The sequence below is a fragment of the Zea mays genome, chromosome 3, assembly GCF_902167145.1.
Source record: "Zea mays cultivar B73 chromosome 3, Zm-B73-REFERENCE-NAM-5.0, whole genome shotgun sequence".
NCBI classification, from domain to species: Eukaryota; Viridiplantae; Streptophyta; class Magnoliopsida; order Poales; family Poaceae; genus Zea; species Zea mays.
Genome location: NC_050098.1, coordinates 28,942,783 through 28,958,157, shown reverse-complemented (window position 1 = coordinate 28,958,157; position 15,375 = coordinate 28,942,783). Strand labels below are relative to the sequence as shown.

The 15,375-nt window shown below is 42.0% G+C and overlaps 1 protein-coding gene across 1 annotated transcript; it reads left to right on the top strand.

The window, feature by feature from the left end:
* The first annotated feature begins 430 nt into the window (after positions 1 to 430).
* Positions 431 to 11,029, top strand: LOC103649898 (paired amphipathic helix protein Sin3-like 3). The gene is given in 26 exon segments (XM_008675581.3): positions 431 to 1,230; positions 1,556 to 1,795; positions 1,921 to 2,089; positions 2,197 to 2,295; positions 2,377 to 2,544; positions 2,702 to 3,020; positions 3,585 to 3,718; positions 3,938 to 4,013; positions 4,110 to 4,139; positions 4,218 to 4,486; positions 4,560 to 4,714; positions 6,819 to 6,946; positions 7,037 to 7,291; positions 7,390 to 8,034; positions 8,126 to 8,211; positions 8,336 to 8,974; positions 9,048 to 9,148; positions 9,226 to 9,364; positions 9,448 to 9,600; positions 9,790 to 9,953; positions 10,032 to 10,143; positions 10,231 to 10,378; positions 10,381 to 10,403; positions 10,590 to 10,637; positions 10,640 to 10,679; positions 10,682 to 11,029. Coding segments are annotated over 26 exon segments (4,569 nt in total). The 5' UTR covers positions 431 to 1,156; the 3' UTR covers positions 10,837 to 11,029.
* The last annotated feature ends 4,346 nt before the right edge of the window (positions 11,030 to 15,375 follow it).

Genomic DNA, 15,375 nt, shown 5'->3' with positions numbered 1-15,375 from the left:
TAGCACGGACGACATTTTTATGGGGCCCAACTGCAAGGGTACGAGGACCAACAAATATTTATGGTAGAGCTTGCCAAACATTGGAGATTACATTGATGGAGTTCTTTGTGTTTTTTTTCGGATGACTTTGATATTTAGAGTTAGGTTTTGAGTTAAATTTGTTATTATTTTGTTTGGCTTGGGGTGATGAATTTAGCACATCGGACGGATCGCTCCCCACCATAGACGAATTCGGACACTTCTTTCTATGCGTATAGCCGTATACAAGCTATTTGGTCCGTCACCTCCAACTCAAGCAAACCCTAGCGCAGCGCTAAAGGTAGACAGTTCATTCCAGGAAGTATTTGTATTTGCGGCGATTCTATACGTATACACATCCTCCGTGATGTGAGTGACTTTTGTGACTCATGCAAGACGAGATAGAAAAATTATCAGCGCATTTCTTTCCAAACAACTCTCCGGTGATAGAAATAGAAAAATTAGGTTAACCTGCAGTGCGAGACGGGCCGCTGCCGGCGCGGTTCACCTCCACTGACGTGTGGGCCTCGAATGGCTAATCTGTCCTAACACGGGTAATCGCCCAGACCGGCACCCGTTGGCCGCTGCCGCTGCCGCTGCCGGGACCGGGAGTGCGCGTCCGACTGTCCGTGTTAACCACAAGCCTCCCAACGCGGTGAGCTCACCCTAGTCGGGTCCATCTCCGTCGTCCACGTCGCCCTTATCTCGGATCCGGCGGCGTCGGGCGGTGCAAGAACGGCCGCGGGCTGCGTCCCTTCCGCGATAGGTTTACTTTGCGGAGCCCTCACCCGCCCCTGTTCCTCCCAGCCCCCGAGCCGTTTCCCTTTCATTTCGTCTCTCCTCCTCGCTCCCTTTTCTCTTCTGGCGCCCCCACCCCCCTGGCGATTAGCTCCCGCCCGCCTCCCGCTCCGCTCCCCACCGCGCTCGCCGTGCTGTCTCGGCGCTGCGCCCGGCGGCGCCGTGAGGGTTGGAGGGTGCTCGTGGCCGGCAGATCCGGCGTCGGCGTCGGCGTCGGCGGACAGGCTCGGAGGTGAGATCGGCGGCGGGGAAGGGCAGAGCGCGCGAGGTGGTCGAGGGAGGAATCGGCTGCGCGCGGAGGCGGGGAGGAGGTCGAGCTCGCCTGGTGCTGCATGGGGGCATGAAGCGCGGCACCAGGGACGACGCCCTCATGGGGTCCCAGCTCAAACGCTCGAACGTTGTCCGATCCGATCCGTGAGTACTCGCCTCTCCGGCCCGTCTCGCTCCGGTTCCTCGCCGCCGCGGCTCTCACTTCTGCTGCTATGTTTGTATCTGTTTCCTTTCATTCTCGGCCTGGGTTTCGTCGCTTATCGATGGAGTTGCCGAGGAAACGGTCATATTTGAATCTGCTCGACTACTTCATGGTTGTTTTGCGTAAATTTTTTTGTTTGCTGAATTCATTTTCTTCCGCCCCAATTTCAAGTATAGTATGTGAAAATGTTTTTTCCTTTTTTTTGTTCTCCTTACGGTTTTATTATGTGATCCAACGGTCCGTTTTCCTATTGTGTATGTGTCGCAGGTCGGCTCAGCCACAGCATATGTCTGTGCCTGGTTCAGCGTCTGCGGCCGCACCGCCGCCTCAGGCTGGCGCTGCTCCGCCGGCGCAGCCGCAGCAGCCGTCCGGTGCGGCCTTTACCAACCAGAAGCTGACGACAAATGATGCGCTCGTCTACCTTAAGGCAGTTAAGGATAAGTTTCAGGACAAACGGGAGAAGTACGAGGAGTTCCTCGAGGTCATGCGCGACTTCAAGAGCGAGAGGTCGGTCCATTCTGCTGGCGCTCTGGTCAATCTGATCCATACCGTTTCCAAATGTTCCCCTTGGAGCAAAAATATTAGCTTTTCTGCGCGTTACTATTGTGTTGCCGTTCAACTGTTGGATGCAGGATTGACACCAATGGAGTGATTGTCCGTGTCAAAACGCTGTTCAACGGGTACCCTGAACTGATCCTTGGGTTCAACGCCTTCTTGCCTAAGGGCTATGCGATCAAGCTACAAGAAGAGAAGAAACCTGTCGATTTTGTGGAAGCTATCAATTTCGTGAACAAGATAAAGGTATAACATGCATACATGTATAGCCTTAGCCCAGGTTGATCTATCGTGCACCAAAGGTGTGATATGTAGCAAACTGGTGATTTGTTGCACAATTTTACCGTTCACAGAATCGGTTTCAGCATGATGAACAAGTTTACAAGGCATTCTTGGACATCCTCAACATGTACCGCAAGGATAATAAGTCTATCCAAGATGTTTACCATGAGGTTCTACTTTCTCTTATTGGTTTGCCCTTCTATGTCTACGCTTGTGCTAAATTTGTGTGTTTTCTTGTATTTTTCGGGCAGGTTGCTATGCTGTTCAAAGACCATAAAGATTTGCTTGAAGAGTTCCAGCACTTCCTGCCTGATACTTCAGTGGCTCCACAAGCAGTGGCCTCAAAGGGTGGTTTGGTTAAGCGGGAGGACAGGAGCTCTTTAGTGCCTCCTGCAAATAAGATCCTTCACAATGATAAGGTAGAGAAATGACTTGCAGTTACAGGCTCCACTTAATTTCAATTTAAACAGTTAAATAGCTTGCATGAAGTAGGATCGAGCAATACTATACTCCCTTTTCTAGACATCTCTTATTCTTAAAAGATACTTGACATGCCATTTTTCTCTCATTCTTCAGAGGGACAGAGTTTACCTGTCACATGCTGACCGTGATTTTAGTGTTGACCGTCCTGATGTGGAGCATGATCGCCAGAGAAGACGTCTTGATAAAGACAAAGAACGGAAGGTGGAAAGGGACAGAAGGGATTATGAGAGAGAAGACAAGGATGGTGAACATGACAGCAGAGACCTGGAGCTAGGACAGCGTAAGCGAAAGCCTTTTTCAAGGAATATCGAGGATAATGTAGGTGCTGAGACACACCAAGGAGGCCCCAGTGAGAATCATGGAATCCACAGTGTATCTGCTTCATCATATGACGATAAGGATGCGCTGAAGAGTAAGTCTTTTGGAATATTATGATAATAATTGCACATCATCATTCTCTTTGCTCAGTATGATATGCAAGATACTACACCATCCTTGAAAGTGAAAAATGTGATTTAGGTGCAGGATGACCTTAAACAATACTGGCTTGTTGATATTAATAAACAACACCATCCTTGATAGTTAAAAAATGTGATTTGTGTGCTGCAGGACCTTGAAATAATATGGATCATAGATGTTAAGAAATGATGCATAGATGTATTTGTTACTATGTGGCTGAATTGAGGTTGTTTTAGTATCATTTATTCATTTTCTGTAAAACCTTGCTCTGGCATTTTAAATACATAAGATGACGTGGCAGAAGTAATGCACAAACATGCTTACTGCTGGATTGTTTATGCTCTCAAGTCAGCTGTTTTCTTTCATATGTTGTAGAACTTGTTTGCCTTCCACTTTTTGGTTACTTAGTATCTGGCCAAATCTTTTTTTGCTATGAAGTGCCATTAGTATCTACAATTGGCGAAATTGTTTGTTCTCTGTTTGTTGGTTATGCCCATGCTTTCTCTTGCAATGTTAGGTGTATACACACATGAGTTCCATTTCTGCGAGAAGGTGAAGGAAAAGCTGGAGCATGAAGCTTACCAAGAGTTTTTGAAATGTCTACACATCTATAGCCAAGAGATTATCACAAGAAGTGAACTGAAGAACTTGGTTGGTTTCTTATTTTTTTATTTTATTTTACGATCATGCTTGCCTACCCCAACGTGCTTGGGACAAAAGGCTTTGTTGTTGTTGTTGTTGTTGTTTACGATCATGCTTAATATTTGATTTTTTAAATATTGCCACTCACTTCAGTTATAATATGTCTGAGTATCTTTGCAAGTTTACTTACCATAAAGTGGATCATGAATAAGTTACATTGATTTGTAGGTGAATGATATACTCCAACATTATCCAGATCTTATGGAAGGGTTTAACGAATTCTTGGAGCATTGTGAAAATATAGGTAATTTACAGACTTCATACGTTTGGATGGTAATCTCGTAATATTTCCTTTATCCAAGTTTCATGGTTTTACCTAGTCTTTTGCCCCTTGTCACAGATGGATTTCTTGCCGGTGTCTTCAACAAAAGTATGTGGCTTGAAGCTTTTCTTAACAACTTTTAATACTTCCAAAATATCATATTCACATTGATTATCTAATATGAAGGGCCAAGCACGAGGGCTGTTAAAACTGAGGATAAAGAAAAGGATAGAGATCGGGACAGGGAGGACAAGGATAGAGATCGGGAAAAGGAAAGAGAAAAGGAACGAGAAAGGCTCGATAAAGGATCAACATTCAATTCAAAGGAAGGTTCTAGTCACAAACCTTCTATGTTCTCTGGCAAAGAGAAGTACAACCTATCCAAACCAATATCAGAGCTTGATCTCTCAAACTGTCAACGCTGCACTCCGAGTTACCGGCTTCTACCTAAAAATGTAAGCTGATTCATATCATGTAGTTCTTTGTGTACCGTGTTTCATATAACATTTGGTTCAATCATGTTTTCAGTATCCCATGCCCCCAGCCAGCAACAGGACTGATCTTGGAGCTTCTGTTCTGAATGATCACTGGGTATCAGTGACATCAGGAAGTGAAGATTATTCATTTAAACACATGCGGAAGAATCAGTACGAGGAAAGCTTATTTAGATGCGAGGATGACAGGTGCTGATTTATCTTTGTTATACATGTCATTGTGCATTAAGAATCAATAGTTGTGGGCATATGAACTTGAATGAGAACAATCTTCCACCAATGCTATTAGTAAAGGGATAAGGGCTTGAAGAGCTACCACTAATATTCACTGTCATGTTGTTGGCCAGTGTTTACCTTACGTGAGTACTGCAATAGTATTGGTCCTAAACTTATACTTGGTTGGAAGAAAATAAAAACAAACCCATTTGCTAAACTGCTTTTGTGTATTTGATTAGTCAATGTTATATCTGTTATCCATTTTTTTATTTTTTTTAAACTGCACGCGGAGCATAGTAAATTGTGCTCCCTCAAGGGGTTGACAGATTTCTTGGAGCTTGGGTTTTGTAGCTATGTTGAAAGCATCTAGCTGAGTTATCTTGTCAATAGTTTGGACCAAATATAAACATTTTAAAGCATTTTAATTGTGTGCAAGCAACAGATCCAAACTGGATCTTGGAGTTGAAGCTGAGCAAACCCCCTTACTGTTAAGAAATAGTCCATGTTACATGCCATATTTTCCAAGCCTACGTTGCTTTTATTTCATGCATTGCATGCTTTTGTTGCTGGACCGTTTTGTATAAGGGTATATGTCGATGTGCTACATCTTTCCTTTTTTTTCGGTTACCTTTGTTTTGACAGAATATCGTTACTTGTGTGCTTTAAGTGCAGGTTGTAAACCATTAAACACAATACAGAATCAGTGCTAGCGGAAATCTGTGTTTCTTGGTCCAGTTGATTCTCAGAATGATATTGGTTGCTTGTGATCAAAGTGGAAATCAGTTTCTCCTGCACTTATGTATAAATTGAGCAGTTAGGGTGGAGAACAAGTCAACTGCACTTCTTTTGAGATTTTTTTTGAAATTGACAATCTTATTAATCACGATGCCCTAAATTGTTTGAGACCCAACTTCAAACCGAGCTTAATGAGCCGAGCCGAAGTTGAAAGTCATTCAAAATCAGTTTATTTTTATTTTAAAAGAAAAAATGAGTTCAATTGGAGCATTTTTTAAATGAGCTACTGAGGCGGCTCAATGAGTTTTTTTGTTCAGCCCTTCTAAAAAACTCAGCCGGGGAGGGAATGATCGCCCTCCCGGTATAATGCCTGGGGTCGACACTCGAGGATGCATACAACCCACCGATGGCTAAGAAGAGACCGAAACATTGGCCCCGATCGAGAAAATCTCTGAACCTTGGCCCCCATTACTAACGGGCCGGTGTCAACCGTCTACTCTGCAACGGCCCAATCGGAGGGGTGGTGCACGCACAGGACATCGTAACCCGAGAGCGGATGAGGCGCAGCGAGGGGATTTTTTTTAACCAAGCCAGAAAATTCGCCCTTGAGGGGAATCGAACCCTGGGTCTTGGAAGGCTACTTGGAAGCCTTAACCGCTAGGCTAGAGGTCCTTTCACGTCCAGCCCTACTAGCAGTTGTATTACTGATGTTTATGTCTTAATGACACACTCTTGTAAGCTTGAATAGATTAAGAACAGAATCAATGTTAACAAATCTAAAGGTTCTGCATGTGTTACGTGTGCACATATTGCCTTATTACCTATAATTATGCCATCTAACCAGCAAAGACTCAAAATCGGGTTACTAAATTTGCCGGTCCAGGCTGTGGTACTACTATAAATAGCTGGTCACTAAAAATTTTCCCGTGCTAAACAGTATCGTTTGTTTTTGTTCATGACCGATCAATATTTTTGTTCTTTATAACCTATACGTGTGATGCTTACGTTCAGTGGCGGAGGACGAACAAAAAATTAGATATGGCAGAATAATTTGAAGCTAACAAATTGGGAAAGCAAAACACAAAATCAAAAGCTTAGAGTAGAAAAAAAAAGAAAATAAAATGACAAGGCAATGCCGTACCTATGGTTTGAACTCAAGATCTAATACTTCAAACACAATGTCACTACCACTGAGTTACGAATGCATGTATGCCTATAAGAAAATAATGCCATACCTATAAAAATATTTTTGCCAAGTTATGGTGGGCGCCATAATAGGTCCTCTGCCCATGCTTACGTTGATTTAATACATGCTGGTTGGAACTTATTTTTAAAATTTCAGGTTTGAGTTGGATATGCTGTTGGAATCAGTTAATGCAGCGACTAAGCGTGTTGAAGAGCTGATAGAGAAGATGCAGGACAACTCAGTCAAACCTGAGAGCCCAATACGCATCGATGAACATTTGACTCGTAAGTATTTGTTCAGGCATAAGTTAAATATTCGAGGATACTTGAACTGAATGAACTTTGACTGTTACTGTTGATTGATACCGTTTTCAGCGTTGAACCTGAGGTGCATTGAGCGACTGTACGGTGATCATGGTCTGGATGTGATGGATGTTCTACGCAAAAATGCTAGTGTTGCATTGCCAGTTATTCTAACTAGGCTCAAACAGAAGCAGGAGGAGTGGTCAAGGTGTCGATCAGATTTCAACAAAGTTTGGGCCGAAATATATGCCAAAAATTATCACAAGTCACTTGACCATCGTAGTTTCTATTTCAAGCAGCAAGATACGAAGAACCTGAGCACAAAGTGTACGTAAAACTTCAATTACATGTGAATGTTTCTTCTGGTTATAGTTGCACCATTTCCTGGTCGCTAAACTATACTATTTATTTCTTGTGTTGTGTAGCTCTCCTGACAGAGATAAAAGAAATTAATGAGAAGAAAAGGAAGGAAGATGATGTGCTCCTTGCCATTGCTGCTGGAAATAGGCGGCCTATAGTTCCCAATATGTCATTCGAGTATATAGACTCGGAAATCCATGAAGATCTACATAAAATCATTAAGTACTCCTGTGCTGAAGTCTGCAACTCTTCAGATCAATTAGATAAAGTGATGAGAGTATGGACAACTTTTCTGGAGCCAGTTTTGGGTGTTCAGCAAAAACATGGGTCTGAGGATCCTGATCTAGTTAAGACCAAGAGCCGAACAACAAAATTGGGTCTTGCAAATGTGAGAGAAAGCAATACCATAGCTGGGATTGTCTCCAAGCAAAGCAATGGCGATGAAAGTGAACAAGGTCCGTCATCTCGGGCTAGATTAGCAAATGGAGTTGCAGCGGGCACTCAAAATGGTTTCCATGATGCAGATCGAATTGCCCGTAAAGGTGAAGAACCATCAAACGCTATACTAAATGGAAGAGTGCATGGTGCTGTCTCTGCAGATGAAACACTTTCCCTGATCACACAAAACATTGCTTCTACCGAGCGACCAGCAGAAAATGCTGCTGCTGTTAGGACTGAGCAACATAAGGCGAACTTGGTACTTACGCCAGGTTTGTTCTGCTGCTTCAATATTCTTCGTGCCCAAAAACATGTTGATTAGGTTTCATACTGCTAGTTCTTATAATCTGAATTAATTTGTAGGCATGAATGCTTCTAGAAGTTCTCATGATGCAGTTGAGGTGGCTGGTGAAGGCAAGACTGGCAATGAAACATTGCTTTCTGCCGAGGTACAGGATTAAACTTTGAGCTATGCACAATAGTTGGATATTTATGTATATGTACATTAAATTCTTTCCACAAAAAAGCATCCAGCAAATTCAGTGAGCCATATTTCTATTTTTTCTTTGGCAGGGAGGGGAGAGGTTGGGACCATCTTTAAATGGCACCAGCGAGGGAATTAAAGGGCGCCTAAATAATGATGGTTCTGTGCCCCACACTTCAAAAGTTGAAAGAGAAGAGGGTGAATTGTCGCCTAACGGAGATTTTGAAGAGGACCATTTTGTTCCTTTCGAAGATGGAACATCTAAAGGAAAGGAAGATTCTACAAGCAGACCATTCCATGGTAGGCCTGGGGAAGTGGTACCCTCTTCTGCCGAGGCAGCTGGTGAGAATGATGCTGATGCTGATGACGAGGGTGAGGAAAGTGCTCAGAGGTCTACTGAGGACAGTGAAAATGCTTCAGAGGCGGGTGAAGATGCATCGGGTAGTGAATCTGGTGATGGTGAGGAATGCTCTCGTGAAGATCATGATGAGGAAGAAGAGGATATGGATCACGATGATCAGGATGCAAAAGCTGAAAGTGAGGGTGAGGCAGAAGGAACAACTGAAACACATGATGTGGAAGGGGGAATATCACTACCACTTTCAGAACGCTTTCTGTACTCAGTTAAACCACTTGCCAAGCATGTACCTACAGCTTTACATGATCGAGAGTTCTCACGTGTATTTTATGGAAACGATTCATTTTATGTGTTGTTCAGACTACATCAGGTCAGGTTTCAAGGACCTTTTGTTTTATATCTCTGCATTCACTTTCTTTTTGCTAAATAAATGTCTACTGCAGATTTTATATGAGAGACTACTTTCAGCAAAAACTAATTCTTTCACTGCTGAAAAGAAATGGAGGAATTCTAAGGATACAAACCCTCCTGATTTATATGCAAAGTAATATTTGCTTTCCTGCAGTGTTAACAATGCATCATATCCGTATGATGAATAACTGACCAATCTTTCCTATGAAGGTTTATGAGCGCGCTGTACAACTTGCTTGATGGTTCCTCTGACAACACCAAATTTGAGGATGACTGCCGAGCTATTATTGGGACTCAATCATATGTCCTCTTTACTTTAGATAAACTGATTTATAAAGTTGTGAAGCAGGTAAGTTGCTCTACCCCTTTGTACTGTCACTTTTTTTTTGTGGGCCTGGATGACAGATCCATTATTCACCTTCCTGATGCCAGCTTCAAGCTATAGCAACAGATGAAATGGACAATAAGCTTCTGCAACTATATTTATATGAAAAATCAAGATCTCCTGGGAGGTTCTTTGACCTAGTTTATCATGAAAATGCCCGTGTTCTACTCCATGATGAGAGCATATACCGATTTGAATGTGTAAGTAAGCACCATTTTATGCAGTTTCTGATGGTATCCACGCCTAAAATTTTTCTTCTCCTGTACATGTGGTAAACGATAGCTCTTGTCTTGTTTACTACAAATATTTCAGTTGTAATGTACTGTTGGCAATTAATCATGCTTTTCTTTTGTGCAATGATACTGATTAGTTTGTGATGTTAATGGCAGTGCTCGAGTCCGACAAGGTTGTCTATTCAGCTGATGGAATATGGTCACGAAAAGCCAGAAGTGACTGCAGTATCAATTGAACCAAATTTTTCTTCGTATCTTTTTAGCGAGTACTTGTGTAGTACGCCAGACAAGAAATTATCTGAAGGCGTCTACCTTGGAAGGTATCTTTTTTCCAACCCACAGCGAAACTCCTGATTCCATTTCCCTTGTTTGTGCCTGATTGTGTGTTGCTCTTCCAGGAATAAGCGGAAATATTCAAATAATGATGAACCTTCAGATTCTTTGAAGGCAATGGATGGTATCAATGTTGTGAATGGTCTTGAATGCAAGATATCCTGCAAGACCTCGAAAGTATGCATTCTTGTTTCGACTGGACATTCCAGCACAAGCTTTATTGTAGTTGGGAATAAAACATATCTGGCAATGCCGTGGATGCAGGTTTCATATGTCCTTGATACTGAAGATTTCTTGTTCCGGCTTCGGAAGAGAAGGAAAATTTTGCGGGGCGGGAATGTGCCCGACCGTTTGCAGATTTCATCAATATCTGCTGCAAAAGTGCAGCGCTTCAATAGGTTCCTATCCAAACCATAGGATCATTTGGCATACAAATGGTAATTCAAATAGCTTCCAACTCGCAGACCATTTGATGTTATGCTGTGGTTGATACCTGTGGCTATCTAAACCAATTCCTTAAAAAAAGCATCATACTTTTCTATGCTCAATTTTAGCATTTTTTTGTTTGTCTCGGACAAGAATTTTCTATCTATAACAGTCCATTGCCTTTTCACCCTTTGCAGTATCGAAACCTGTTGCTGGGGTCCCAGCTGCTTGGCTTGAACAATGATTCCATCGACGTCGCGGAGTCCCCTTTCGGAATAACAGATGGGAAGACATAGGGTAAATACAGCAAAGCGAAGCGAGCATGTAGGCCACAGTAGTCAGTCTGTTGTTCCGAAAGATGTGTATATATGTATTAGCAGCATGATTGTTCTGATTATCTTTTTACTGATTTTCGATGGTAGGTCTATTCCATCAAGTATTTAACTAATCATTTGTTGCTGTTGGTATAGGTCTTTTGTTCTTTTAGCCGTCGTTTTGCATTGAAGATATGTAGCCAAAATTAAAAACCTGTGTCGAACAGTTATGTAGTCTTGGCTCCATTAATCAAACGGACACCGTAATTTCTTGGAGCCTTTTGGTGAGGTTGCCAGCAACCTCTCTTGTGTATCCAATTCAATTGAAGTATAGGATGTGTGTTACTTCTTGATGTTGTGTAAGGTGGCCGAAATTAGTGGACGTGCCATCCACTATTTTTACTATTAGATTAGAACATATCTATAAAATCTAGAGAATGTGTAAACCGTTTAGTCTTGTTCGCCATATTGATTATCATTTTAATGTATTGGCATGGATGGATGGAAATGGATTTTGATTTACTATAAATTTAAATCAACTCAATACCATCTAATCCACATAGCATAGGTTAAGTGTGGAACGAACAAGGCCTTATGTATTCCTTTTAGGAAAGTCTAAATTACTCCCCTAAGTTTGGCACATGTCCAGATAACTCTCTTAACATTTGGTTTAGTTTACTGTAACTATTTTGGTCGGTTTAGTTTATTCTTTAACAGGAGTTATTTTTTTATTCACGTATAAGTTGAGTTTTAATATCATTTTTTGACGTGACATGACATAATAAGTTATGTTTTGAAAAATATATCTTAAATTTTTGCCACTAGGTATGGCGCCTGCCATAGTGGGCCCTCCACAACTACCCATCGCCGTCACCATCACCACCGACAAAAACTAGGTCCCCTTTCCCTCCATACCACTAGTTGTCGTGTGGTACTTGCTCCATCGGCACCTCGAGCACCACCATCGCATATCGCTCGCCAGGGGCGTAGACAATGGGTGGTCCGGGTGGGCCACGGCATATCCTAAGCCGGCCCACCGGACCACCAGCCCACCAAGATCCATATAAAAAATACTGATATATATTATATTTGCATTCTAATATATACATTTATAGACTTAAATGTTAAATCTACAGTGTTATATTTTGAACTATATACTAAATTGTTATATATTAAATTAAATTATTTATAAAAAAATTTTAATGGCATACCTCACGGAAAAATTCTAGCTACGCCACTGTCGCTCGCCTATAAAAACCCCACCAGCTTCCTCAGTTTCTATTACACTCAAAGCAAAACACTCGATAAAACCCTCTATCTAATCGCAAGCAAGTCCGTTTTCCACTCTCTCCCCTTGAAATTACTAAGCTTCCACAATGATCGGTGATTCATGGGTTGAAGATTGCGCTACATGGTTCATAATCTTTGGTACCCTCCTCTATGTAATGGTAATACTCTTTGATAGAGCCCTCTGGTGGGAAGAACAAAGAGAAAGAAAGAGGTAGTGAAAAGAGAAAAGAATGGGCGAAGAGAAGATGAGAAGAAGGTTATCCTAAAACCAATCCTGTGCTAGTCATCTCTCCCCAGCCTGCTCAAACAACAACAATAGAAGAAGCCCCCATATCACCCATGCTATGAGGTACTTCAAAGGGATAAAGTCCCCGAGATTCAAGAGTTCTACCCACGTTCATTTTAAGCAGGTTAGTGTTCCAGTAAGGTTGCTACTATGAAGAAAAAGAAGATCTATATATGCAACAAGCTTGTGGAGGACCAGATCATCCGGACATATAAGTTTTTAGATGAGAAGTGATCACCCAAGTTTCATATATGAAGCATCAAAAGACCAATTAAGGAAAGGATCCATGGGTAAGTTTGTATGAGGAAGGTTTGCGAGTTGGCATCATTGCTTCACCAATAAGTAGTTGCCACACAAAAACTAGAGTTTGAGGGTGAACTTTGAGCGGCCAGAAACAGCGCAGACAAACAACAAGAAGATGCTTCTGAAAGGACAAATATTGTTGAAGTTCCATCTCCTAGAAGAGTCTGTAGATCGAAGATATGTAGCTAAAGTATAGCTACACCCATAACCCTTCTTGAAAAAGGAAATGTGCTATATGCCATTTCTAACTAGGTTTTGGTGATTCATGACAAACACAACCCCAAGTACTAACTAGTTTGCTAAGTATGTACTTGCATGTTCATAAGTGCTAAATTACAAAATCCAACTTAACTTACTGCTCAAACAGAGGCAACATAGGGCAAAACTTGGATGAGGTAAGCTAAGTTCACATGTTTGGATAAGTTCTAAATGCCCTTAGAAATGTTTTTGAGCACTTTAGCGAATTTAGAAAGTTTGTTTTGGGAGAAAGTGTTTTTTGGTGCCTGTTTTGAGTTGTAATAGGAATCCTAAGTAAGAGATGAGCTACAAGTATGAATCTATGACTTGGACTAGTCAAACACATTACAAATAAGTTCGTCTAAGTCATAGGAAAGCTCTCAAAGACAGTCAAACTGAATTGGAGAAGAAAATAAAAAATAAGTCAAATTTGAACTGTGTAGAGGTGCACTGGACCAAGTGAGCAGAGAGCTATGTAGAAAGTCTTCGGCGGCCTGGCACACCGGATTAGTCCGGTGGTGCGCCGAAGCACTTTTCTAGAGACGACTATAGAAGTGACCTTAGCTGGCAGGCACACTGGTCTAATTCATTGGTGCACCAGACCTTGGGTTCAATGACTCTCTTAGCCCGTCAACAGTCATCTCAACGGCTAGCTAACATGTGACCAGTTTGATGGTGCACCGGATCAGACTGGTGCCCCACAGAGTGGGAAGGCTGGAGAAGACCCCGTTGATAGCGGGCGACCATTGATGTCCGATGGTGCACCAGATCGGTCTGGTGAGCCAGCGCAGAGCAGATTTTTAGTAGTTTTCTCAACAGCTCTTTGGGGGCATTTAGGCTATAAATACCCCCTAACCGACCTCCTCGAGTAACCATTTCACTCAAGAGAAACACATTCATTCCTAAGCATTTGAGCAACACTACAGAGAGATCCAAGCACCAAGATTCACAAGAAGTCTAGAAAGTTGTGCTGCAAGTTGTGTGCTTGTGTTCTTGATCTTTTGGTGTTTTGTTGTGCTCTTATGTGAGCTTCTTTCTCCCTCTTGCTTCCATTGGAGTTCTAACCCCATTCATTGTGTATGGATAGCAAGAGTCTCCAATCTCTATTGAGTACCTTGTGAGAAGGAACATCGATCAAAGGAACTGAGGGCTCAAGCTTGATCTTTGGATCGCTTGAGAAGGTCGAGAGAGACCTAGTCCTTTGGGACACCTCAATGGGGACATAGATTCTTTGGAACTAAACCTCGTTAAACACATTGTTGTGTCTTGTGTTCTTTACTTTCCGCAATTTGTTTTCTCTCTCACTCCAAGTTCTTGCTACAACTTCACTTGTGATATTGCTTTTGTATTAATTCTGCAATCAAGATGAGCATCAAGTGCAGAACTTCCCTCTTCCCTTGCTCCATTTGATTTAGATCTATAGCTAACATCTAATTTGGGATTAAAGTTTGGTTTTAAGTTGTGAAATTTTAGGTGTTGCCTATTCACTTCCTTTAGGCAACTATCAATTGGCATTGGAGTCCGACGCTTCATTTAAGGGTCTAAAAACCCAAAGTGAGGTCAGGAGAAGAATCCCAAAAGATGAAGAGGAAGGAGGTGGAAAACAACAAAGAGAAGGAAGTGGAGAAGCCACAAGATAAAAAATAGAAACCCACTGACTCGAATCACAAGAAGAAGGATGACTACTATGAGACAGACTCAATTTCATCGCCACTAAGTAGTGACGAATCCTCCTACAAACATCATCATCAACAAAAGGCAATTAAATCTAGTTTTAATCACACTCTACTTAATTATTATCGCATTTTTTGAAATTCCAAAGCCTAATTACTTTCTGTTCCTCTTAGTAAACCACCTCACTTTGATGGTGAGAATTATTCTTGGTGGAATCATAAATTGAAAATTCATTTATACTCACTCCACACGAGTATTTGGGATATTGTTGAGATAGGATGGAGATCCTCGACGTTGATGATGAGAACTACAATCCTATGGAGGTGGAGGAAATCATACACCACAATTCCTAAGCCACTACGGTATTACTTGCTTCTCTATGTAGGGAAGAATATATTAAGGTGAATAGCTTGGAAAGCACCAATGATATATGAGACACTCTAAAGACGACACACGAAGGTGACAAGATCACCAAGATTACCAAGATGGAGCTCCTAGAAGGGGAGCTCAGAAGATTTGCTATGCTTAAGGGAGAAGGCATGTAAGAGATGTACAATCATCTAAAAAGCCTGGTGAATCAAGTTCGCAACATTAGGAGCAAGAAGTGGATGAACCATGAAGTGGTAAACTTATGTTAAGATCTTTTACTTCACGTAATGCTACTCCTGTATCTTTGGTTCATCATAATCTCAGGTACAAGAAAATGTCTCCTGTGGAAGTGCTTGAAAAGTTCCTTAGCCATGAGATGACGGTGAGGGACTCCAAGTACATTAAAGACTTGGCGCAAGGGAATGTCCCCTCCAATGAACCACAACACGTTGCCTTCAAGGCAACAAATGAGGAGAAGGAGGACATCCCAAACAAAGTGGCGCAAGTCAA